The 24,870-nt window shown below is 41.1% G+C and overlaps 1 protein-coding gene across 1 annotated transcript in view; it reads right to left on the bottom strand.

Annotated features, from left to right (window-relative positions):
* Nucleotides 1-24,870, bottom strand: part of NTPCR (nucleoside-triphosphatase, cancer-related) — a 53,418-nt gene that overhangs the window by 5,036 nt on the left and 23,512 nt on the right. Inside the window, exons 2-4 of the mRNA XM_089668552.1 lie at nucleotides 22,967-23,129; nucleotides 10,036-10,135; nucleotides 3,196-3,405 (exon numbers count right to left, since the gene is read on the bottom strand). Of these exons, the coding sequence (XP_089524678.1) occupies nucleotides 3,196-3,405; nucleotides 10,036-10,135; nucleotides 22,967-23,129 (473 nt within the window). The remainder of the gene's footprint in view (nucleotides 1-3,195; nucleotides 3,406-10,035; nucleotides 10,136-22,966; nucleotides 23,130-24,870) is intronic.

Here is a 24,870-nt window from a genome sequence, read left to right as displayed (position 1 = left end):
TTAAGCAGAGCACCATTTTCAAGCAATATGGGGAAGAAAAAGGATCTCTCTGCTGCCGAAAAGAGTGAAATAGTTCAATACCTTGGACGAGGTATGAAAACATTAGATATTTCACGAAAACTTAAGCGTGATCATCGCACTATTAAGAGATTTGTGGCTGATTCAGAACACAGACGGGTTCATGCAGATAAAGGCACATTGAGGAAGATTTCTGCCAGATCCATGCATCGGATCAAGAGAGCAGCTGCTAAAATACCATTAAATAGCAGCAAACACATATTTGAAGCTGCTGGTGCCTCTGGAGTCCCACGGACATCAAGGTGTAGAGTCCTCCAGAGTCTTGCAACTGTGCAAAAACCTTCTATTTGGCCACCACTAACCAATGCTCACAAGCAGAAACGGCTGCATTGGGCAGAAAAATACATGAAGACTAATTTTCAAACAGTCCTGTTCACTGATGAGTGCCGTGCAACCCTGGATGGTCCAGATGGATGGAGTAGTGGATGGTTGGTGGACGGCCACCCTGTTCCAACAAGGCTGCGACGTCAGCAAGGCGGTGGTGGAGTCATGTTTTGGGCCGGAATCATGGGAACAGAGCTGGTCATCCCCTTTAGGGTCCCCGAAGGTGTAAAGATGACCTCTGCAAAGTATGTGGAGTTTATGACTGACCACTTTCTTCCCTGGTACAAAAGGAAGAACTATGCTTTCCGTAATAAAATCATCTTCATGCATGACAATGCACCATCTCATGCTGCAAAGAATACCTCCGTATCAATGGCTGCTATGGGGATAAAAAGGAGAGAAAGTCATGGTGTGGCCTCCATACTCCCCTGACCTCAATCCTATTGAGAACCTTTGGAGCATCCTCAAGCAAAAGATCTATGAGGGTGGGAGGCAGTTTACATCCAAACTGCAGCTCTGGGAGGCTATTCTGACATCTTGCAAACAAATTCAACCAGAAACTGTCCAAAAACTCACAAGTTCAATGGATGCAAGACTTGTGAAGCTGCTATCAAATAAGGGGTCCTATGTTAAAATGTAACGTGGCCTGTTAAAATGTTTAAAAAGTTAAAATGTTGTTAAAAGTTTGATTGAAATAGCTTTTGATTTCAGTAAATATGCTGCAAACACAACAAATGACAATTTTCAGTTCTTTACAACCTATAAAGTGTTTTGAAACTTACTGTGCGTAATAATTTGGAACAGTGCATTGTAAGTTTTTTATGTTTAAAAAAAAAAAACTGTTATCATTAGGAGGTTTGTTCAATAAAATTTGAATTGTACTCTTAATAGTTGATAACATGAGAATTATGCTGACTGTTATTTACATCAGTTATTTAGGTAAATGAGAAAAATATCATTTGCATAATAATTTGGAACAGGGTGTAAACAAGTTAAACAGGATTGGTTCAGGACAGAGCCCTGGGGTACTGCACTTATAACTCCAGACCATTCTAAGGAAACATTATTTATCACCAACCTCTGGACCCCTGTAGCCAGTTTTCTATCCAGGAACATATACTATTGTCAACACCAATAGACTTCAACTTGTGGATTAAGCGTTTATGGGGGACAGTGTCAAATGCTTTGGCAAAGTCTAGATCCACTACATCCACCAGCCTGTTCTTTACCCAGATTAAAGTTCACTTCCTCATAGAATGTTAAAAGGCTGGTTACTACTAATGATATTATTCTTGTCAGAAAATTCTTGGATACGGTCGCTTATCATTCCCTCCAATAGTTTACAAATTATTGATGATAGGCTGACTGGCCTGTAGTTTCCAGGTACATATCTCGGCCTATTCTTGAATATTGGTTACACATTAGCTTTTTGCCATTCCGCTGGGACCATTCCGGTCACTAAGCTTTCCTTAAAGATTAGAAACAGCGTTCTAGCAATGACCTGGCTGACTTCTTTGAGGACTCTCGGGTGTAAGCCACCTGGTCCTGGAGATTTGTTCACATTAAGTTTTTCCAATCATTTTAGAACACTGTCTTCTGTTAGCCGCAAGGGTACACTCCCTGCTGTGTTGCTAATAATACCGTCTTGTCTATTGTACGCCTCCTTTTTCGTAGTAAACACTTAGGAGAAGAATGTATTTAATATAGTTGCCTTCTCCTTGTCACTAGTAACCAACTTCCCTTGATTATCTTTTATGGAGGCAATATGTTCTGACTTTTCTGTCTTACGATTATATTTAAAAAATGGGGGGGGTTCTTTTTACTCACCTCTGCTATGTGTTTATCATGGTCTATTTTTGCAGCTCTGATTGTTCTCTTACATGTCTTACTGCATTCTTTGTAATGTTGGAATGCTGACCATGCCCCCTCTGACACAGTTTTTAAAGGACAATTTTTTCTCTTTAATGTGCCTTTTTACACTTGAATTTGGCCACCCAGGTTCAGTCTTCGTGCTTTTATATTTGTTGCCTATTGGAATACACTGGCTATTGTCATTAATTAAAATGTTCTTAAAGCACTCCCACTTTTCTCTTTGTTTTTTGTTTCTAGAATAGTTTCCCATTTAATGTCATGCAGTACACAGCATAATTTGGTAAATTTTGCTCTCTAGAAATTTATTGTGCTTGCCCTGCCCTGGTGTTTGCTTTTCCTGTGCCTTACAGTGAATGTAAGTGCCCTGTGATCACTGTTTCCTAGGATATCCCCCATTTCCACATCCGCTATCAGATCTGGGTTGTTTGTGATTAGTAATTAGATCAGAGCCTTGTTTCTTGTTGGGGTAACCACCAATTGACACAGAAATACATTTAAGAAGTGTCTCAACACTGAAAAACAACAGACTTACTGGGTGGATCACCAGATAAAAGGAAAGGAAAGAAAGCCTTAAAGAGAATGCAGCCATCACATCTAAGATTTAGTAACCTACAATATAAAATACTTTTGCATTTGAGTTTGATACCACTTTAAGAGAAAAAAGCACCCTACATTTTCCTAACCCATACTCGATAAGGCAAAAAAACTCTTAACAAAACATAGCCAAATTTATACTTTGTCCAAATTAACAGGCAATGAGGATGCATCAGGAGAGTTACGTTTTCCCTATACTCACAAGAACTGGATTTTTCTCTGAGATGAGCTGATAGTTCAGGAGGTGAGTGAAACATAAGAAAAAATTTCTGACACTCTGTCAAGTCAGTATATGGGCAAAGTACTGCTGTTGTTACTGTCACTTACGTTAAACATTTTAACATCCTGACGTTGTCTTATTTCTTCAACAAGTGGAAGTGGTTTTCCTTTTGGTATTGGAATTGTTCCAAACACTACAACATTTGCAGAATCCAAAACTTTATGGACAATTGAAATAAATTTCTGACTAAAAAGCTCCATTTTTCCAATCTCGTCTATGACACAAACAGATTTTTGTGCCAGATTTCCAGTTTTCAGCTGTTGGCAAAACAAAGCTGTTATTATTAAAAGTAAAAAATAATCACCTACATGAAGCCAGACTCCTCATAGCTAAAGGTAGTTTATAATGCACATTACTGTATGCGATTATTCATGTTTTAATATGAATTTTTGTGTACAGCAAAAAGCATAAAACCGTTTAAGCCACAGGTAAAAGAAAGCCACTGTCTTCTTAGATGTAATCTGTTGGGCTTTGAAACTACAAAAATATATTTCTCAATACAAAACTTTCAAATATTTTCCCATACAAAACTAGCCAGTAAAGGGGTCATTAGGAGCCCTTATCGGTTCACAACAGTATATTATTACTTGTTAGTCACAAGTACAGAAATGACCATGGTTATAGTACTTTCTATAATACTTAAAGTAATTTCCATCTTCTGGCTGCATACACAGTTACATACAGTAATTAGGTTGAAGAAAGACACAAGTCCATCTAGTTCAACCAACACACATACAAAAATAAAAATAAAATAAAAATACCTAAATACAGAATCTCCATATACAGAATACTATACCTTTTTACTATGCCCATGCCTGATTCAGAGCTAGGCAAACAAATCCTGTTTTTTTTTTTTTTGCCTCAGTGGGGGAAAAATAAATTCCTTTTTAAAACCACGGAAGGTAAGTGGATATTCCCTGGATCAACAATCTCAGGTATTGTTACCTATAAGGTTCCACTCGCACTTTCAAATGTGGCTGTTAGCAATTAGATGCAGGAGACAGTGGGGGTTCTCAGCAATCAGCTGCGAGCAGAAGCCTTAGTGAATGCAATGGGAGGTTGACAGCTCCCACAGGTATTCATGACTGCTTGCGAGTAATCGCTCGTAAAACAATTACCTGCAAACGATCGATCCTGGATGCAGTCTCCATGAGTGATTACAGCTGTGAATAACTGCAGGAGCTGTCAGCTTCCCGTTGTTTTCAATGGGGCTTCTGCTCATAGCTAGTCACCGAGAACACCCGCTGGGTCTCCCACTAACAGCCACATTTAAACGTGTGAATGGGGGAGTAAAAACCCAGCAAGCCAATGCAAATACTAGTACAATAAAGAAATATATGCCATTGCAAGGCATGGAGAAACCACAGGAAGGAAGTAGGAAATATGACGGTGAGCAGTCTAGATGATCAAGGGAAGGGAATAAGATCACCGAATTTATAATTGTCGAAAATGTAAATCGATCAAAAAGTTTTGGAAAAACAGAGAACAATATCACAGATTCCTACAAGAACAGAGATGGCGGAAATGTTCGCAAAGTTAAGAGTTTTCCATGAAAAATGAAATGGCGATATTTCATAAGGATCTGGGATTAATGTTAACAAGGGTAGAAGAAGTAGAGGACAAAACAGAGATAAAAGCCCAGCAGATCATTAATCTGGAGAAGCAGTTAGAGGAGATGAGAAGGGAACAGAGGAAGCTCTCTTTTAAACTGGAGGATCAAGAGAATAGAGAGAGAAGAAATAATCTAAGGGTTACCAGAAGTTACCAAAAGATTTGCATGAGGAGGACCTCAGGGAAAAAATAAGGAGAGTGTTTAACCCAATAATTGACAGGTCAGTCTTAGATCCTTTGAAAATTGAGAGAATACACAGGCTAAGACGACCGCCAGGATTAGCATCAGACATCTCTAGAGACGTGATTGTTTGTTTTCACCATTATGAGGATAGGGAGAGAATATGGAAAAACTTGCAGGAGAACCCTGGAATAATATTCGGAGAATCAAACGTGCAGGTTTTTGCGGACATTGCATCTGAGAAATTAGTGAGAAGAAGATTGTTGAAACCTTTATTGGATCAGATGAGGGAGAAAATACTGCGATACAACTGGGGGTTCCTGGCATGCCTGATTGGATGGAAGGATGACTTTTGTGAAAAACTGGAACTGTAGAATGTGGACATTGAGGGATGGTCAGAGGGGCTAAACAAAAGTGTAAGGTTGAGAAAAGAGAAGTGAAGCCAGTTTATAAAAAGAAAAAAAATAGATGGAGTTTGGAATGGGGGGAGATGGATGACGGAGAGATGTTGGGGTGAGTGGAGAGAAGGGGGGGCGGTAAACTTTCTCCCACCCCCCATCAACTCCCCCCTCTTCCTTCTTTTTTTTTTTTCTCTCTGTCTCCTGCCTCTCCTCCTCTCTTCTCCCTCTTTTAGTACTCTTAGTGAGTTGCTGAGGAAGTTGTAAAATAGAGAGGGCAGTGTGTCAGGAGGATAAATAGGTGAATAGCTTTCAACCCTATGTTGAGAACTGGGGGTAAGATCAGGTGCACATGTTCAAAGTTGTACCCCAGAATAGGAATCATTAGTGGGGGAATCTCATGCCAGATTCCAGGGCAATGTGTAGGCCAGGGGTTTTTCAGGAGTAGGTTAGGGTAGGGAGGGGGAGGGAGAAGTAGTGGAGGGAAGGGGAGGCAGGACAGATGAGGTAGAGGGAAGGTTGAGCTGTACATATCTCTCTTCCTTTGAACAGAAATGTAGAATGATAAAAAAAACATCAAATGGCTATGAGTAGGATTAATCCCATGACCTATAATGTGAACGGTTTAAATTCTCCCACTAAAAGGCATAAGATATATCCACCAACATTCTATAGATCTAGTGTTCTTACAGAGACACATTTCGCATACGAATCTAATGTTAAGTTATACTCAAGGCATTACCCAAGCTGGTACTATGCAGACTCACCAATAAGGAAGGCTAAGGGAGTAGCGATTGGGTTTTCAAGGTGGGTAGGCTTTGCTGTGGAGATGGAATTGGTAGACCCAGAAGGCCAGTTTTTGTGTGTAAGAGGAAAAATGCAGGAACAAAATTATACATTGGTCAACATCCATTGTCCGAATCAAAATCCAGAGGTGTTTTTGCAGGCAGAGGTGGGAAAATGTATGGACTTTAAGAAGGGTAGTCTGATTCTGGCATGAGATTTTAATTTATGTTTGGATCAATGGATGGATACGTCTTCAAATGCGCCGAGAGGAGGGGGAAAGAAATTAAGATTGTTAAAAAAGATGTTACATCAAAGTCAATTAATAGATATATGGAGGGTGAAAAGATCCCAGAGAAAGATTATACCTTCTTCTCTCTAGCACATAGATCGTATACACGTTTAGATTATATAATCATCGAGCATAAACAACTGGATTTAATAGTTAAATCTGATATAGAAGTTATGTGTATCTTAGATCATGCACCTGTTACAGTGAGACTACAGGTAGGAGGGGAGGGGAATAAGAGGGCTATGTGGAAACTAAACGAGACGCTTATACAGGACCCCGAGATAGAGAAAAAGCTAAGGGATGAATTAGAGCAATTTTTTCTTCTAAATGAGACGAAAGGAGTCTCTATGGCTACTATTTGGGAGGCACATAAGGCTTACATCAAGGGGATCTTGACCTGTTGGAACAGGAGACGAGGAGGATATTTAATAGGTTCTCCAAGGAAAGATACCAGTGGGGGAATAAACCAGGAAAACATCTGATGAAAAAACTGAAAGAAAAGAATTTGATGAATTATATTGAAAAAATAAAAGGATGAAAAAGGAGAACTGATATACTCCACCACTGATATTATGAAAATATTCCAAAAATACTATAGCAGGTTGCATCATGTGAACCCCAAGAACCAGATGGTAACAGAGGAAGTAAAGAAAGGGAAAAGGTGGGAATATCTACCGGCAGCAGATCTGTCAAAAATACCACAGGAAAAGTTAATATCATTAGAATGAGCAATCTCCCAGGATGAAATAAGTATAGCCCTGAAGAATACCGCGGGAGGAAAGAGTCCAGGACCTGATGGGTATACGGTGGGGTATTATAAGAAGTTTAAAGACTTACTGACCCCTAAACTTTGTATATTTAAGAATGCCCTAGGAAAAGGAATGGGAACAAGAGAAGAATCCCTACAAGCATACATAACAATCATTCTTAAAGAGGGGAAGGATGGCTCACAATGCGCTAGTTATAGACCTATAGCGTTATTAAATGCGTTATTAAATGCAGATACAAAAAGTATTAGCTACCAGATTGAAGGAGTTGATGCCGGAATAGATACATTTAGATTAGGTGGGTTTTGTCCCAGGAAGAGGAGGAAGGGATAATGGTTTAAGAACATTGCTCCTCTTACAAAAAGTAAGGAGAGAAAAACTGCCAACAAAATCGACAGCGATTGACACTGATAAAGCGTTCGACATGGTGGACTGGGGATTCATGATAAACACGCTGGAGGCTTTAGGAATAGGGACCAGGATGATGAAGTGGATAAGGGAACTTTATGATTGCCCATCAGCAGCGGTTAAGATAAATGGATCCCTCTCAGGATTTTTTAAAATGTAAAATGGCACTAGACAGGGATGCCCATTATCCCCGTTGTTATTTGTTATATCCCTAGAACCCCTGTTGGTGACAGTAAGAAAGAGTGTAGATGTCAGAGCAATTAATATAGGAGAAGTAGATCATAAAGTAGCAGCGTACGCAGATGAAATGCTGTTTTATATGGTGAACCACAGATTAACGCTACCAAACCTAATGGGATTACTAAAACAATATAGTGAGCTCTCAAACTTGAAAAAAACCCCCACAAAATCAGAGATCTAGAATGTGAATATTTCAGAGAAAGAGAAGCAGACCCTCAAAAGGACTTTCCATTTACATGGAGGGAGAAGGAATTAGGTTATCTGGGAATAAAGATAACCCCCTCAATAAAAAATATATACCAAGCAAATTATATGCCATTATTAAATGAAATAAAAGAAGAGCTGAGAAAAATTTCAAGGGGTAGGGTTTCCTGGATCGGGAGTAAAAATTTGGTTAAGATGTTGATAGTCCCTAAGATTCTGTATAAATTTCATATGCTCCCAGTTTATATACCAGGATCCTTTTTTAATAAAAGGATAATAAAAAAATGAATACTTAAATATATATGGGCTAATAAAAAGCCGAGAATTAAATATGAAGTTTTGTGTAATATTAAAGGGAAAGGGGGATTAAATTTGCCCAATATTACGGTTTATTACTGCGGTGATGCTGTCACGAGTAGTAGATTGAACATATAATTCACGGGAGAAAAGCTGGGTTAAAATGGAAGGTATTTTAAGTAATACACATCTTGAGAAGATTATTTGGATACCACGAAAGTTTCGCACTATGAATGAAATTAGCAGCATGTTGACACGGGAGGTTTTGAGAGTGTGAGATGGAATATACAAGCATACGGGATGGAAGTATAATTCTTTATTGATTCCTTTGGTGGGGATGGAGTTTTTTACACCAGGGAATGACAATAAATCAGGGAAATGGCTTAAAAATGAGGATGCACGTTTAGGGGATATAGAAATAAGGGGGAGTTGTACACGTTTCAAGATTTAAAAAGAAAAAAAGATTTGTTGTATTAGATTAATTGAAATATGATCAATTAAGACATTTTGTTTCAAAGCTTCCCCAGCCGCTAAGGATGACAGAGGATATGCTACCATTTGGGAAAATGCTGAGCTCTGAAAGAGCACCAAAGCATATTACTTCCAAGATATATAAGATCCTTATTGAACTGAAGGGAGCGGGTCCTCCATTGTTCTTAGAGAAATGGCAAAGGGAGCTGGGAACGAAAATAAGTGAAGAGCAGAAAAATAAATTGTTTAAATTGAAACATGGGGAAATGAATATGAGCACGGTTGAAATGAATTACAATTGTTTAACCAGATGGTATTTTACACACATATGTGGCACATAGACAGCGAGCGGAGGTTTCACAGTTGTGTTGGAGAGAATGTGGACTAAAGGGAACTATGGCACATATATGGTGGGATTGTCCCAAAATACAGATGTTTTGGCAAGATATAATACAAGTCATACAAGATATACTGGGGATCACTATGCAGAAAGAACCGATGTTTATTTTATAAGTCAGAAATACCAGTGAAACAATACAAAAATAGTATATTATATCATTTACTTAGTATAGCCAAGGGACTTATTCCCAAATTTGGCAGGTGCAGGAACCCCCAACATTGCGGGACTGGATTGATAGAGTCGATCCCATAAATAAGATGGAAGAGCTATGCCATATAGATGAAGATAAAATGGAAAAGTTTAGAAAGGAATGGAGTAGCTGGTATGATTTTAAGACATCGAAAAAATACCTGGAAGTAGTGGGAGCCCCAGACGGACTGATGTAGGAGAATTAAACTGAGTGACTAAGAAATAAATAGGAGGAGAGGAGTAAAGAAAAAAGATACAGATATGGATAGGAATTGATGGAGAGAGTTGGATAGACTCATATGGACTGGGGAAAAATGGTGGTGGGGAGGGGGGATGGAGGAGGGTGGGTTTGGTGAGGAAACGGGAATGGTTTGTATTTCCCATTTGATAACTATAACAGTATGTTGTTTTACGCTTTGGGAAAAAAAGGAAAATAAAAAGAACACATTGGAAAAAAAAAAAAATCACGTGAAGATTTTAAGACCCTATCCTGTACAAGAGATAATACAGTGTAGAAAAAGGATTGACTTTTTTATTTTTAAAGCCCTTTTAAGAGAGTGGCAACCGCAAACAGCTCTACCTTACAATCCCCTTTCAGGAAAACAATATATTTCTGTGCAACTTCAATGAAAACAAGACAACTTACCATGCAGTCCAATATAGGAAGTGCCAAATGCTCGAATGAACTAATATCCACAACATACTGCCCGACTCTGTATTCACGTTTTCCTTCAGACTGATTAGTTCTAAAATGGAAAGAGAATTTCCTGCTGAAACTATTCTCAGAAAGGTAACACAATACAGTTAAAGTGTAACTATACACAAAATTAAAAATAACGCCCATGTAGTCCTTCAATATAAATACAAATAAATGCAATATAAAAGTCATGTTTCTTCTAAAGAAAAAAAAATAGCTGGTAATCTTGCCAGGCCTGAGGTCTCCAGGAGCAGGACCTGCAGTAAATTCACTGCAGTGCTGTCACCCTCTGCAGCTGCACAGAGCTTCATCAGTATGCATTCTGAAGAAGAGAGTTGTGACACTGATGTTCCTCTCTCTCACTGCCAACTGGTGCACTGGGCCACTTGGATCCTTCCTCCCAGATCTGGTTGGCTGAAGACTTCTGTGGCCCAATGATTATGTCACAGGGGCAAGGAAGCAGATCTCATGCCACCTAAACAACATATTTAAATATTATAGGAATATGTAAGGAAAAGGGCCTGCAATGACAGCCAGGCAACTAACATTTTTAAAGGAGAGGTTAGCAAGTGGCAGCCTCCATATTTGCTTGTAAAAAAAATAATTTTGACTTACTTGTAAATTCCATATTTTGGAGTACAATACAGGGCACAGGAAAAGTATTCATAGACCCTGGGTTATAGGCACATACCTTTCGGTGATTGGAAACTTGCAAATTTTCCTATAAACACTGGGAGCCTCCCCTATAACTCAACCCAATCTGTTGAGTCCTCAGTTTTGTAGCAAGCAATGTAGAGTAACCAAAGAATGGAAAGGAAGGTAGTCTGCATCCTGTACTGTACTCCAATTCACAGGTACAGGTGTACCTCAGTTTCCGAATTGCATTCTGCAGGACTTTTTGTATTGCGAAAAATTCGTAAACCGAAATGCGGTTTCCCATAGGAATGCATAGAAAACCAATTAATCCGTTCCGGAGGTCAGAAAAAAGTAAAAAAAAGTCTTATCTGTTCAAAACTCTTTATAAAGTGCACTTTAAAGGCATAGTACTGTACAGGGACATGATTAAAAAAAATGTGTAAATGCTTTGAAAACCAATTAATCTGTTCGTATTGTGAAAAAAATTTGTAAACCGAGGCATTATTTCAATGGATTTTCATTCAACCTCGGTACGCCTATAAGTCAAAGTGCCTATTTTCTTAACTACTTGCCAATTGTAGATAGCCGAATGCCGGCTACACTTCGGCCGGCCAGTTCTGGAAGGGCGTCATATGACGTCCTCCCAGAACGTGCTCTCCTGCGTGCCCCTGGGGGCGCGCACCTGGGCGATCTCTGTGTCCTTTTACCACTCGGACACAGCTGATCACGTGATGTGGTAAAAGGCCAATCACAGCGGCCTTTTACCACGTGATCAGCCGTGTCCAATGACACGCTGATCACCGGGAAATGCAATTGCCGGTTCTCGGCTGCACTTTCCTCACGCTGTCAGAGCGTGAGGAAAGTACTGCTGAGAACCGGCAGATGTCAGAGCAGGGATCGGCACCGATCATCAGGGCACTGCCCAGCAGTGCAACCCACCAGTTCCGTCCCACCTGTGTCCAACAGTGCGCCCACCTGTGCCCAGCAGTGAACCCTCCTGTGCCCAGCAGTGCACCCACCTGTGCCACCCAGAAGTGCCACCTACCTGTGCCCAGCAGTGCCACCCACCTGTGCCCACCAGTGCTGCCAGTCAGTGCCACCAGTCAGTGCCCAGCAGTTGCGCCAGTCAGTGCCCAGCAGTGATGCCAGTCAGTGCCACCTATCAGTGACACCTCATTAGTGCTGCCTATCAGTGTCGCCTATCCGTGCCACCTCATTAGTGCCGCCTATCAGTGCCCATCAGTGCCGCCTATCAGTGCCCATCAGTGCCGCCTATCAGTGTCCATCAGTGCCGCCTCATCAACGCACATCAGTGAAAGAGAAAAATTACCTGTTTGAAAAATTTTATAATAGAAACAAATAAACTTTTTTTGTTTATAGCGCAAAAACTGTCCAGCGGTGATTAAATACCACCAAAAGAAAGCTCTATTTGTGAGAAAAAAATGATAAAAATTTCATTATATAATCTTGCATGACCGCGCAATTGTCAAAGTGCGACAGCGCTGAAAGCTGGCCTGGTAAAGAAGGGGGTATAAGTGCCCAGTAGGCAAGTGGTTAATCGTACAGTACATGACACAGGCAAAGTATTCATAGACCTTAGTACATTCCCAAGCGATGAATGAAAAGGGTGGGCAACAACCATTCAAACAGAACTGTGCCAACAGGCCCAACAACAAGAAGATTCAACTTCAGAGTTCTGCACAAGAACCTTGTGGCCTAAAGCAGCATTCACAGAAGAAGGAACATCCACCTGGTAGAACATTGAAAAAGGTATGAAGAGAGGCCAGGTGTTGGCATTACAAAGCTGGACTACAGAGATACAAGAAAGCCCAGGAAACTGCCACCGGCATGTAAAGAAACAGGAATGGATTTGTTCTTGAGAGTGTAAGCTCTAGCAATCAGTATTTTTATCCACTGAGCGATGGTGGATTTGAAAACAGGGTGTCCCCTGCGAGTTCCTGAGGACAAGACAAATGGGGATGGAGTCTTACTGATCAAAGTTGTTGCCTTTGAGGTAAACTCTGATGACTCTAATGGCTCTGACTGTTCAGGCATTGAAGAGGAATTTCCTTTTGATGCTTAAAAGCAGGGCATAAGGAAGGCAAGAATATGTCATTATTGAGGTGGAAGACTGATACTACAGTGGGGATCGAAAGTTTGGGCACCCCAGCTAAAAATATGTATTAATGTGCATAAAGAAGCCAAGGAAAGATGGAAAAATCTCCAAAAGGCATCAAATTACAGATTAGACATTCTTATAATATGTCAACAAAAGTTAGATTTTATTTCCATCATTTACACTTTCAAAATAACAGAAAAAAAAAAATGGCGTCTGCAAAAGTTTGGGCACCCTGCAGAGTTAATATCTTGTACTGTCCCCTTTGGCAAGTATCACAGCTTGTAAACGCTTTTTGTAGCCAGCCAAGAGTCTTTCATTTCTTGTTTGAGGTATCTTTGCCCATTCTTCCTTACAAAAGTCTTCCAGTTCTTTGAGATTTCTGGGCTGTCTGTCACGCACTGCTCTTTTAATGTCTATCCATAGATTTTCAATTATGTTGAGGTCAGGAGATTGTGAAGGCCATGGCAAAACCTTCAGTTTACGCCTCTTGATGTAATCCCCCGTGGATTTCGAGGTGTGTTTAGGATCATTATCCATTTGTAGAAGCCATCCTCTCTTTAACTTCAGCTTTTTCACAGATGGCATCAAGTTACCATCCAAAATTTGCTGAAATTTTATTGAATCCATTTTTCCTTCTACTCGTGAGATGTTCCCTGTGCCACTGGCTGCAACACAACCCCAAAGCATGATTGATCCAACCCCATGCTTAACAGTTGCACAGAGGTTCTTTTCATTAAATTCTGTGCCCCTTCTTCTCCAAACGTACCTTTGCTCATTCTGGCCAAAAAGTTCAATTTTAACCTCATCGGTCCACAGAACTTGTTTCCAAAATGCATCAGGCTTGTCTATATGTTCATTTGCAAAGTTCAAACGATGATTTTTGTGGTGAGAACGTAGAAGAGGTTTTCTTCTGATGACTCTTCCATGAAGAACATATTTGTACAAGTATCTCTTTATAGCGGAATAGTGTACCACAACTCCAGTGTCTGCCAGATCTTTCTGGAGGGATCGTGCAGTCAAACGTGGGTTTTGAATTGTTTTTCTCACAATCCTGTGAGCTGTTCTGTCTGATATTTTTCTTGGTCTTCCAGATCTTGCTTTAACTTCCACTGTTCCTGATGACTGCCATTTCTTAATTACATTCCGAACAGAGGATATTGACATCTGAAAACGCTTTGCTATCTTCTTATAGCCTTCTCCAGCTTTGTGAGCGTCAACTATTTTCAGTTTCAGTTTTCTAGACAACTGCTTAGAAGAACCCATGGTGCTGATTGTTGGGGCAAGGTCAGATGAGTCTGGGCATTTAAAACCTTTGAGACTGACATCACCTGGTCTTCCCAGACGATGATTGAGAACAATCCATGACACTGGCAGGTCTCAGCTTTGCAAAGGGGGCAGTGCATGCTATAAATTCTGCAGGGTGCCCAAACTTTTGCAGACGCCATTTTTTTGTTTTCTGTTATTTTGAAAGTGTAAATGATGGAAATAAAATCTAACTTTTGTTGACATATTATAAGAATGTCTAATCTGTAATTTGATGCCTTTTGGAGATTTTTCCATCTTTCCTTGGCTTCTTTATGCACATTAATACAAATTTTTAGCTGGGGTGCCCAAACTTTCGATCCCCACTGTAGGAAGAAAGGATGGTCTTGGGTGTAAGACTACATTGTCATTGTGAAGGATGAGTAATGGCTCCATACAAAACAGAACCATCTGCTCAGAGAAACATCTGACAGCAACCAAAAATGCTACTTTGCAGGAGAGGCCATCTAAGGGAATATTCTTAATGGGTTCAGGGAGGTTTCTGCAGAGCGGAGAGAACAAAGGAAGACGTTCGGAGCCAGAGGTCTTTGAAAAAGAATGGAGAAGGCCGAATACTGACCTTTCAGAGTGCTTAAGGACAAATTCTAGTTAAGAGCTGATTGTATGAAGGCCAGAATGTGAGGCACAGAGTAATCCCTGAGATTTAATTGTTTGTGTTCACACCAGGCAAAAAAAGGATTTCCAAAGTATGACAGTTAATCTTTCTCTAAGTTGTTTTTCTTACTTTTAGCAAGGTAGAGATAACTGACTCAGGGACCTCTCTATCGTTAACAACCTGGGTTTCAACAGCCATACTGCTAAAGCTAAAGACTGTGAAGCAGGTGTCAAGGTCCTACCTTTCCTCAGGGCTTGTGCTGCTCCATGTGCTGGCATCCATCTTAGGTGTCTGCAAAGCATTGTGGGATCCTTTATGCTTTCAGCCCTCTGTGGCTCCTCCCCCAGGAGGTGGAGGCTTATCACATATAAGTCTGCTGTTAGTAGCTGTCCATTGCATTCGTGTCCTGTCTGTTGCACAGCAGCAAGCTCCTGTTTAGTTTCTCATTGCTCTCCTGGATACCGACTCGGCTTTGCCAAGACTCCTTTCTGGCTTCTGACCCCGTCTCTGGCGACCATCCTTCCTGGCTTCTGACCCCGTCTCTGGCGATCATCCTTCCTGGCTTCTGACCCCAGCTCTGGCGATCATCCTTCCTGGCTTCTGACCCCGGCTCTGGCGACCATCCTTCCTGGCTACTGTTCTACCAAGTCATCCGCTGTTGCTGTTGGACTTCCATAGACTCTGTCTTGTGTGTCTGCACCTCCTTGTGTGTCTGGCTCCTCGCTCCCTGACACTACACGAATGCCATGAATCCTGACTGTGCAGGTACGCCCTCACTCCCTATGTTGGTTGCCAGACTTGATCAGCAGGATCTCTTGTTGGTTCAGTTCGCTCAGGCGTTCCAGACGCTGATTGCACGCACAGCGCACCTTACTAGTGAGTTTTCATACCAAGAGATTATCTGGATTGCTTCCTTCAAGGCTGCATGATTCTGGTGCCCACTTGGTGGTTACTGTAGGCCACAGTCGTGACATTGTCTAACCCCACCCTGATTGTGTGTCCTCGCAGAAGGGGGGGGGGCAGTGTTGCAGAGCCCTTCACTTTTCTCTATGCTTCATTATTTTAATAGGAACTTCGCTTCTCTGGGTGACCATGTTCCTTGCACCATGAGGGACTGTCTCAAGACATGTTTTACGGTATCCACACAAAAGTGCACAGCTGAAATCGCTCCATTAATATATGGTTCTGGAATACAGGACTTTCTTGGTTGTTCTTTGTTATAGTCCAGTTAGCTGCAGTTGGTTGCAGGGCTGGGCCTGCCAGAGTAAATAGAACCTTCAGAAGTGTCTTAAATTTTCTACCTGCAAAATTCTTTAATGAAGGAACATCTTTAATCAGTACATTGAGATGTCTGTTTAAAGCAGACTGCAAGCTCATTTATAGGAACAGACAACTTTTTAGCCAACTATTTTTGTGTGCAATATATTTTCTGTAATGTATTACACCAGAGTGCCTGCTATTTCTCTTGGGTTTTCCTGTTTTTTTCCTTGGCTATCTTCCTAGTTCAAGCACCTGACACTGCATCCACAGAGGAACTTGCTGCCATGTCATCGCCCATCTGGAAGGTTGCCACCTACTGGAGACATGCTTTTACCCTTTATTTAATATGTGGGTGCAATATCTTTTACCTTCATTAGATTTAATAAATATGACACTGAGACAGTGGTGCTCTCTCTCCCCTTCCTTTTTTCCTTTGTTTTTACATGGCAGAGAGATCCTGCTCAAAGGACAGACTGCAGATGCTGTCAAGGTATGATCTTTGTGCAGTTCAATTACATGTACTTCTAATACTAAATTTTATATGTGTATTTGAGTAATTTTGTTTCAGTCTAGGGGAGTCACGTTAGTTTTTTCATACACATACACACCTAAATCATCCGGTTAAAATTTGTGCACTTTCATTATTGTGTCCAAAGAGGCTTGGCAAGAATCAAGAAGTACATAGTTAGGTTGAAAAAAGGCACAAGTCCATCTAGTTCAACCAATAAAAAAAATGGAGTAAATAAAGAATTTCACCATATACTGTACAAAATCCCATACCCACAAAAAACGTCCTATAAAGCATGGTCCAATTTCCCCTAGTGGGGGAAGAATACATTTCTTTCTGATCCCCCAGAAGGCAATCAGATATTCCATGGATCAACAAGCCCTGGCAAATGTTTAATATCCAATTATGTTATATTCATTTGTAGTCATTTAGGAATGCATCCAGCATAAAGCAAACTACTGAGCTGGCCAGAGCCAGTTCTTGAGGGAGCACAGCAGAGAAGACCCCCTCCATTTTAGATGCAAACCATCTTTAGCATAAAGGTTGTACCCCCAGTAAAAAGTCATCCCAGTGATCTAGGAATCCTTCCCTCTTACACAAGGTCTTTAGCCATTAATTCAGTTCTCTAAGCTCCCAAGGCTTTTGCGCATGGCAGCAGCAAGTTTATCCACATTAGCAAGCACATTGTGTGAAACTCCCACTTCAGACATTAAAAAAGCATGGGGGAGAAATATCTTCCTCAGCCTCCTCTAGCCCTGTTTCTATAATTTTATCATTTCCTTCTGTGTCTACCTTGTCTAAGGCAGGCATATCAGGATCCAACTCAGGTAGAGACAGAGGAGCCGGTGAAGGGGTGTGGCTTTTTAAAGTCCTTGGACAAATACAGTGGGGATCGAAAGTTTGGGCACCCCAGCTAAAAACTTGTTTTAATGTGCATAAAGAAGCCAAGGAAAGATGGAAAAATCTCCAAAAGGCATCAAATTACAGATTAGACATTCTTAAAATATGTCAACAAAAGTTAGATTTTATTTCCATCATTTACACTTTCAAAATAACAGAAAACAAAAAAATGGCATCTGCAAAAGTTTGGGCACCCTGCAGGATTTATAGCATGCACTGCCCCCTTTGCCAAGCTGAGACCTGCCAGTGTCATGGATTGTTCTCAATCATCGTCTGGGAAGACCAGGTGATGTCAATCTCAAAGGTTTTAAATGCCCAGACTCATCTGACCTTGCCCCAACAATCAGCACCATGGGTTCTTCTAAGCAGTTGTCTAGAAAACTGAAACTGAAAATAGTTGACGCTCACAAAGCTGGAGAAGGCTATAAGAAGATAGCAAAGCGTTTTCAGATGTCAATATCTTCTGTTCGGAATGTAATTAAGAAATGGCAGTCATCAGGAACAGTGGAAGTTAAAGCAAGATCTGGAAGACCAAGAAAAATATCAGACAGAACAGCTCACAGGATTGTGAGAAAAACAATTCAAAACCCACGTGACTGCACGGTCACTCCAGAAAGATCTGGCAGACACTGGAGTTGTGGTACACTATTCCACTATAAAGAGATACTTGTACAAATATGGTCTTCATGGAAGAGTCATCAGAAGAAAACCTCTTCTACGTCCTCACCACAAAAATCATCGTTTGACCGATGAGGTTAAAATTCAACTTTTTGGCCAGAATGAGCAAAGGTACGTTTGGAGAAGAAGGGGCACAGAATTTAATGAAAAGAACCTCTGTCCAACTGTTAATCATGGGGTTGGATCAATCATGCTTTGGGGTTGTGTTGCAGCCAGTGGCACAGGGAACATCTCACGAGTAGAAGGAAAAATGGATTCAATAAATTTCAGCAAATTTTGGATGGTAACTTGATGCCATCTGTGAAAAAGCTGAAGTTAAAGAGAGGATGGTTTCTACAAATGGATAATGATCCTAAACACACCTCGAAATCCACGGAGGATTACATCAAGAGGCGTAAACTGAAGGTTTTGCCATGGCCTTCACAATCTCCTGACCTCAACATAATTGAAAATCTATGGATAGACCTTAAAAGAGCAGTGCGTGACAGACAGCCCAGACATCTCAAAGAACTGGAAGACTTTTGTAAGGAAGAATGGGCAAAGATACCTCAAACAAGAATTGAAAGACTCTTGGCTGGCTACAAAAAGCGTTTACAAGCTGTGATACTTGCCAAAGGGGACAGTACAAGATATTAACTCTGCAGGGTGCCCAAACTTTTGCAGACACCATTTTTTTGTTTTCTGTTATTTTGAAAGTGTAAATGATGGAAATAAAATCTAACTTTTGTTGACATATTATAAGAATGTCTAATCTGTAATTTGATGCCTTTTGGAGATTTTTCCATCTTTCCTTGGCTTCTTTATGCACATTAATACAAATTTTTAGCTGGGGTGCCCAAACTTTCGATCCCCACTGTAAGGCTGTATTAAGAAAGTTCGTAGTTTGAATGATTGTGACATTGATGCCGAAAATTCTAATTTTGTCAGGTAGGCTGCTTGTTGCGTGCTTGACATACCATATATCTGGAATCAGAAGCAGAGATCACTTATAAAAGTGGTTCCTGCTCAGGTGCTATGGAAGTATCATCACTCTTAGGCTGAGTGCTGCTTCAGCAGAGTGAATTCTCACCTAGGGTTTAGCCGTGGCTCCCTTTCAACTGATTTCCGCCTTAGCTACAGGTGAGGGCATTCTCCTGTGGAGTACTTATGAAGGTGTAGAATATAGCTAACTCTGAATAAATACCCATCAAATGCTGTAGGTGCTGTTAGTGAGTGTTGTGATGTCTATGGAGGCTTTGGAGAAGCTTTGAAGCACCAAGAAAACAACAAGGGATCTAATTTTTGAAGCAAAGCAAAGGGATATAATTTTTTAAGCAAAGCAAACACAACAGTGTGAACAGGGCTATAGGGTAACCATTTAATAAAAGACCACATAGATGAGTTCTTGCTGGAAAAAAATATTTTAAGCAACATACGGCATGGATTCTTGAAACACAGAAGTTGTGAAACAAATCTGATTTCCTTTTCTGAGGAAGTGAACAAAACCTTGGACAGAGGGGTGGTAGTGGACGTGGTACACTTGTATTTTGCAAAAGCGTTTGACTCAGTTCCCCATACACGGCTAATGTGTAAGGTAAAGTATACAGGCTTAGAAAAATCTGTATGTAAATGGATAGAAAACTGGCTGAAGATCGTATTCAGAGAGTAGTGGCTAATGACTTATACTCTGAATGGTCTAGGGTTGTTAGTGGTGTAGCCCAAGGTTCAGTGTTGGGACCCTTACTTTTTAATATATTTATAAACGATGTAGGGTCTGGGATTAAAAATACCATTTCAGTCTCTACAGATGACACCAAGCTGTGCAGTGGAATAACGTCCTTACAGGATGCCTTCAACTTACAAGCTGACCTCAATGCACTGTTTAATTGGGCAACTATGTGGCAAATGAGGTTTAATGTTGATAACTGTAAAGCTATGAACTTGGGGGCCAAGAATATGTATGCATCATACATACTGAGGGGGGTACAACTGGGGGAATCAATGGTGAAGTATCTGGGAGTTCTAGTAGATCACAAGCCTAATAATGGCATGCAATCCCAAGCTGTGGGTTCTAAAGTGAGCAAAATCCTCTCTTGTATTAAAAGAGGTATAGACTCCAGAGAGAGAGATATCATATACCCCTGTACAAATCATTAGTAATACCTCATCTGGAATAAGCAGTTCAATTTTGGGCACCAATTCACAAAAAGAACATTGGGGAATTGGAGAAAGTACAGAGAAGGGCAACCAAACCAAAAGAGCCATGGAGGAGCTCAGCTATGAGGGAAGATTAGAGGAACTGAATTTATTCTCTCTTGAGAAGAGGAGATTAAGGGGGGATATGATCAACATGTATAAATACATCAGTGGTTCATACAGTGAACTTGGTGTTGTTATTCACCCTGAGGTCATCACAGAGGACGAGGGGGCAGTCTTTACTTCTGGAGGAAAATACATTTAATCTCCAAACACAGAAAGGTTTCTTCACAGTAATAGCTGTGAAAATGTGGAATAGAGTTGGTTCTGGCCAGCTCAGTGGATTGCTTTAAAAAAGGCCTGGATACTTTCTTGGATACACAGAATATAACTGGGTACTAACATTTATAGGTAAGGTTGATCCAGGGAATATCCGATTGAATCTTGGAGAATCAGGAAGGAATTTTTCCCTCCGCAGGAGCAAATTGGATCATGCTTTTTGCCTTCCTCTAGATCAACTGTGGTTTAGGATTATAACTTTTTTTTTTTTTAATGGTTGAACTGGATGGACATTTGCCTTTTTTCAGCCAGACTAACTATGTAACCTGTTCACAGCTCCTAAACCAAAAGGTGACACCCACCTTTTCTTGGATCTCAAGTCTCTAAATGACATCATTTGGTCCCAAAAAGTGTGTATGGAATCCTCCAGGTCTGTCATAGCTTATTTCCATAAGGAAGACTTTCTAGCCTCTGGATTTTAAGGATGCATACTTGCAAGTTCCCATTTTTCCAGTGCATGAGTGATTCCTCCGCTATGCTGAGATTCTCCAGTTCCAGTTTGTGGCCCGGCCATTCCCCCCTATCTTCTGCACCTCATGTGTTCACCAAGCTGCTGGCCCCGGTGCTAGACCTGCTGCACTCCCAGGAAGACTCCCTCAACAAGTAGTTCTGGCCAGCTCAATAAATTGTTTTAAAAAGAGCTGGATGCATTCCTCAATACACAAAATGTCAGTAGATACTGACATTTATAGGTAATAACACCAGGGGTAGTTGATTTGGGGAATATCCAATTGCCTCTTGGGGGATCAGGAAGGAATATTTTTCCCCTGCTGAAGAAAATTGGAACATGCATTATTTTGTTTTTTTTGCATCTTCAGCATCAGCTGTGGAATAGAATATATTGAGGTTTTCTTTTTTTTCTATTGGTTGAACTAGATGGACGTGTGTCTTTTTTTCAACCTGACTAATTATGTAACTATACCTGGCTGGCCACAATTTTTTGTTTGCCAGTGTCGAAATCTTCCTATATGTGACAGTGTGACATTATAGTCTCTGAAATACTGTGTCAATCAATGAACTCCAAGACATGGATTTTATAGTCCAACACCCCACATTAGCAATCCAGCATGAAAGTCTTGTATATATAGTTTCTTCCTCTAGCAGCTGAGTGCAAATCTTCACAAAGGAAATGTATACTGAAAAACAAAACAAAGACGAAGGACATCTAAGTATCAGTAGGTGAATAGAAAAACTAAAATAAATGTAGGCATCTCACCTTGGCAAGTAGCCATGAAAGCACCAATTTGTGTTCGGGCTGACAAACTTACATGGATAGAACCCATAGTCAATTTCCAGGTCTTCAACAACACATCCCAAGGTTGGGTGTACCACACACAACAACAATGCTGTTGGATAATGGGAGTCCACATGGTGCAAAGGAGGTGGATCACAAAAATGTTAGATAGACAAAAGTCCCCAATGTATTAAAATCAGTGAAACTCAACATGTTTCAGAGCATACCTCTAATACTTTTAGATGCGCACCGCCTTTGTTTTATTTTGTTTCATGGAATTTACAAGGAGTTCAAAAATTCCTTTTTTTATAGCATACAAGACAATCCCTTTAATTAATTCAATCTAACATTTAGGCCCCTTTCCCATGGACGATGCGATTAGGTCCGCCTGTCAGATTTTTAGGTGGACCTGATCGGAAGGTGTATGCCAGCCTTTCTCAAGCTTTTCAACACAGAGGAACCCTTCAAATACCTTTCCAGGCTTGGGGAACCCCTGCTAAAAATTACTATATCTACAACTCATGATACATTAATAAGATAGTGGGAAGAATGCTCCTTACACTTGTGAAGAATGGGAAGAAAAAAAAAAAACCTTTACAGATAGCTAAAATGATAGTTTCAGTGAAAACTTGAGAGGTAGAAATAGCCCATTGCTCAAGGAACCCCAAGCAACTGGAGGAACCCTAGGGTTCCATGAACCCATGGTTGAGAAACCCTGGTCTATGCATTCCTATGCACAGGACTTGTTTCTGTGTACACCCGCCTACCTCTGGGTCTGATCCGGTCCTCTAAAAAAAAGAAAAAAGAAAAAAAAAGGGGATCTGCCCTCTTCCATTTAAGTGGATTGAATTGGAAAGGTACAGTAGTTGGGTGTAAATGGACAATAGAGTCTGTTTACTACCAGCTGCCCAAAAAGCACAATCAGCTCTGTCCATGTCTGCTCTGAAAAAAATGAGTGGACACGGATGTGTCATCCGCCTGTTCTACTCTGATCAGCAGGGGATCTGTGAGCAGATCCCCTGCTGACAGAAACAGAATCAGCCCCATGTGAAAGGGGCCTAAGGTTGAGAGTGTAAACATCTTATAGCTACAATTAGTTTTAAAAAAACATACCCAATTCTTGCCAAAATTCCGTGTTTTCCAGATAAAGTAACAACATCAAATCCTATTCTCCTGCCTCCTTGTCTAACCTCTTCTGTGTAAAAGCCATCAATGGGGGTACCAGATGACTTTAAAGCTTCAGAGGCTTTATGGATTAAGGTGGTTTTTCCAATTCCTTCAAAAATAAAATAAATACAAATATTTATGTATACTGTGAGGTTATAATATCTAAGCATCTACACACACACAAAATCAATCACAACTAACACAACACTAGCTGTTAAGTGTTACACTTAAGCAAAGCTTCATAGCTGTGGCATTTGTACACCCCTGGCTGCTGCCTCTGAGAGCTAAATGGGGTAGTGGTTGTGGAGCAGTAAAACTGTAGCTCATGTTTGAACGATTCCTAATAGTTCAGCCAGTCACAGTTATCCAATCACCACCACACCAGCCACAGTGCAGCCAGACCAGTGTAACTAGAATCAGTGTTCCCGATTGCCATCACACCAAACTAGTGCAGCAAGCAACAGTTTTCTGATCACTGCCACACCAGTCCCAGTGTCAGCAGACCAAAGTATGCCAGCAACAGAATTCCTTATCACCGCCACACCAGTCGCAGTGTCACCACACCAGTGTAAGCCAACAATGGTGTCCTTGATTTTCACCACACCAGACCTAGTGTCACCAGACTAGCGTAGGTCAGCAGCAGTGTTTCTGATTGCTACGACAGTAGTCTTCCACTGTCCCCAGACCAGTGTAAGCTAACAACAGTGTTCCTGATTGCTGTGACACAAGTCCCACTGTCACCACTCCAGTGCAGCCAGCAGCAGTATTCCTGATCACTGTAGCACTAGTGCAGTATTGTCTCTGCCTGCACTACCCCTGGCCTGTTTATTGACCACGTTTCTGTCTGCTGCCTGTACCAATCCTTTGCCTGTTTGCTGACAATGGCTCTGCCTACTGCCTGAACTGACCCATCTGCACATCCAACTACAGTGAAGGAAATCAGTATTTGATCCCCTGCTGATTTTGAATGTTTTCCCACTCACAAAGAAATGATCAGTCTAAAAATCGAATGGTAGGTGTATTATAACACTGAGAGACAGAATAGCAACAAAAAATTCAAAAGAAATGCATGTATAACAACTTATGCACTGATTTGCATGTTCATGAGGGAAATAAGTATTTGATCCCCTTCACAAAACATGACTTAGTACTTGGTGGCAAATCCCTTGTTGGCAATCAAAGAGGTCAAACATTTCCTGTAGTTGGCCACCAGGTTTGCACACATCTCAAGAGGGATTTTGGCCCACTCCTCTTGGCAGATCCTCTCCAAGTCATTAAGGTTTGGTGGCTGACGTTTGGCAACTCGAACTTTCAGCTCCCTCCACAGATTTTCAATCGGATTAAGGTCTGGAGACTGGCTAGGCCACTCCAGAACCCTAATGTGCTTCTTCTTGAGCCACTCCTATGTTGCCTTGGCCGTGTGTTTTGGGTCATTGTCATGCTGGAACACCCATTCACAACCCATTTTCAATGCCCTGGCTGAGGGAAGAAGGTTCTCATCCAAGATTTGACAGTACATTGCCCCGTCCATCGTCCCTTTGATGCGGTGCAGTTGTCCTGTCCCCTTAGCAGAAAAACACCCCCAAAGCAGAATGTTTCCACCACCATGTTTGACAGTTGGGATGGTGTTCTTAGGACAGGTGTCTTTTATATACCGTATTTGCCGGCGTATAAGACGACTTTTTACCCCTTGAAAATCTTCTCAAAAGTCGGGGGTCGTCTTATACGCCGGTATACGGCATACTGACACTTTTTGGGGGGGCGGCGCGTTGCCGCCCCCCCCCCTTCCCCCAATGGAAGGGACACTAAGTACAGGGGTGGGCAGCGGCTGTTTCTTACCTGGTTCCGGT

The sequence above is a fragment of the Staurois parvus genome, unplaced genomic scaffold (assembly GCF_062004578.1).
Source record: "Staurois parvus isolate SC_StPar_1 unplaced genomic scaffold, SC_StPar_1.0 ptg000059l, whole genome shotgun sequence".
NCBI classification, from domain to species: Eukaryota; Metazoa; Chordata; class Amphibia; order Anura; family Ranidae; genus Staurois; species Staurois parvus.
The sequence above is the reverse complement of the archived record's forward strand: the minus strand, read 5'-3'. Positions and strand labels throughout refer to the sequence as shown.